The sequence below is a fragment of the Penaeus monodon genome, chromosome 20 (genome assembly GCF_015228065.2).
Source record: "Penaeus monodon isolate SGIC_2016 chromosome 20, NSTDA_Pmon_1, whole genome shotgun sequence".
Taxonomy (NCBI): domain Eukaryota; kingdom Metazoa; phylum Arthropoda; class Malacostraca; order Decapoda; family Penaeidae; genus Penaeus; species Penaeus monodon.
In genome coordinates, this window is record NC_051405.1 from 43,096,405 (window position 1) to 43,097,750 (window position 1,346).

A 1,346-nucleotide genomic window follows, 5' to 3' on the forward strand; every position below is an offset into this window, starting at 1 on the left:
TGCTATATCTTGAAAAAGCTGCTATGACATTAAAAGTTTTCTGCTGCATCATTCTCAAATAATAATTTAGTAATCTTAAATAGAACCTGCTTTAGGCTATGAAAAAGTGGGCAAGAATTACAAGTTTTCTGAATTTCTTCTTAAATAGCTATGTTGTTTGTATCAGTGATAATTGCAATAGGCTGATACTTAATGTAGGCATCTAAGTTTGGAACAAGTTCTTATTTTCAATTCTCTTTAACCTCAAAGATATTCAATCATTATACACATCTGCATTATCATAAATTGCAATAGGAGAAAACCTATCATGTGTAGTAAATAGTTACACAACTAAAATGGATAAAATAAAACTAGGAAAAGACAATCTTAATTTTATTATACCCATTATAACACATGAAAGGAGACCCAAAAAAGAAAAATTCAGAAAAGAAATTATCACCAATAATCTTATCAATGTTGCCAGAGCTGGGGTGTAAAGTTTTCTAGTCATTTTTTGAGAGCACCCTTCCTCAGCACATGAAGCTAAGGCACCGGAGATATACCACAGCAACAGGAAAATTACTACTGCAACCTAGATGTGCTTCATACACATACCAGGCCATTTTTAGAGCAGCAAGTCGAGATTCCTATTGAGCAGCAGAACTACATTCTATGCAGTATTTGGGGTAGTTCGGATCGTGGCATTAGTAATACTGATACAGAGACCTTTTAATCTTAAGTCTGGCCACAGAACTACTGAAGGAAAAAGACAATCCTTAATATATTAAGATCCACCCACAAAATTTTAATTAACTAGAATAATTTTAAAGTAAATTTAAGATGTTCAAAATTCTATTGATAACTAAATAAATCCTAGCATTACCCTGAGAAGCAGGTATAACAACATTGCCTTTGGCATACATGTCGAAAAATTTAAGGTTTTCTTGTTATAGGCCGGTATTTTTCTTTATAAATGTAAACAAGAAACTAATGTAACTTAAGACTCAAGTATTTTGAAAGCCAAAAAACAATATATACACACGTGATCATCAAAAAATGAAACAATGAATATGAAACCTGTTGTTTAACAAAGGGCACGAACAATAAAGGTTAGAAAACGATTAGAGATTCATAGAAGTCAACAACATAATATATACAAAGCAAAAACATGAATATGTGCAAAAGAAATGTAGTATATGTTAAGAGTTGACAAACAAGGATCCACGTAATAACAGTTTAAAAAAATGGCAAATTAGCAGAGGGCGAGACAAAAGATTAGAAGCTCAAAAAGGACAAGCTGTTGATGCGGAAATGAGGCTATGTAAGTGTAAAGGAAGATGGAATGTATCCTATGTTTTTATCTAAAG

At 32.0% G+C, this 1,346-nt stretch overlaps 1 protein-coding gene across 1 annotated transcript in view; it reads right to left on the minus strand.

Annotated features, from left to right (window-relative positions):
• Positions 1–1,254: 1,254 nt before the first annotated feature.
• LOC119586005 (signal recognition particle 14 kDa protein-like) overlaps positions 1,255–1,346 on the minus strand; it is a 5,755-nt gene continuing 5,663 nt past the window's right edge. The window contains exon 4 of the mRNA XM_037934717.1: positions 1,255–1,296. Within this exon, the coding sequence (XP_037790645.1) occupies positions 1,255–1,296 (42 nt within the window). The remainder of the gene's footprint in view (positions 1,297–1,346) is intronic.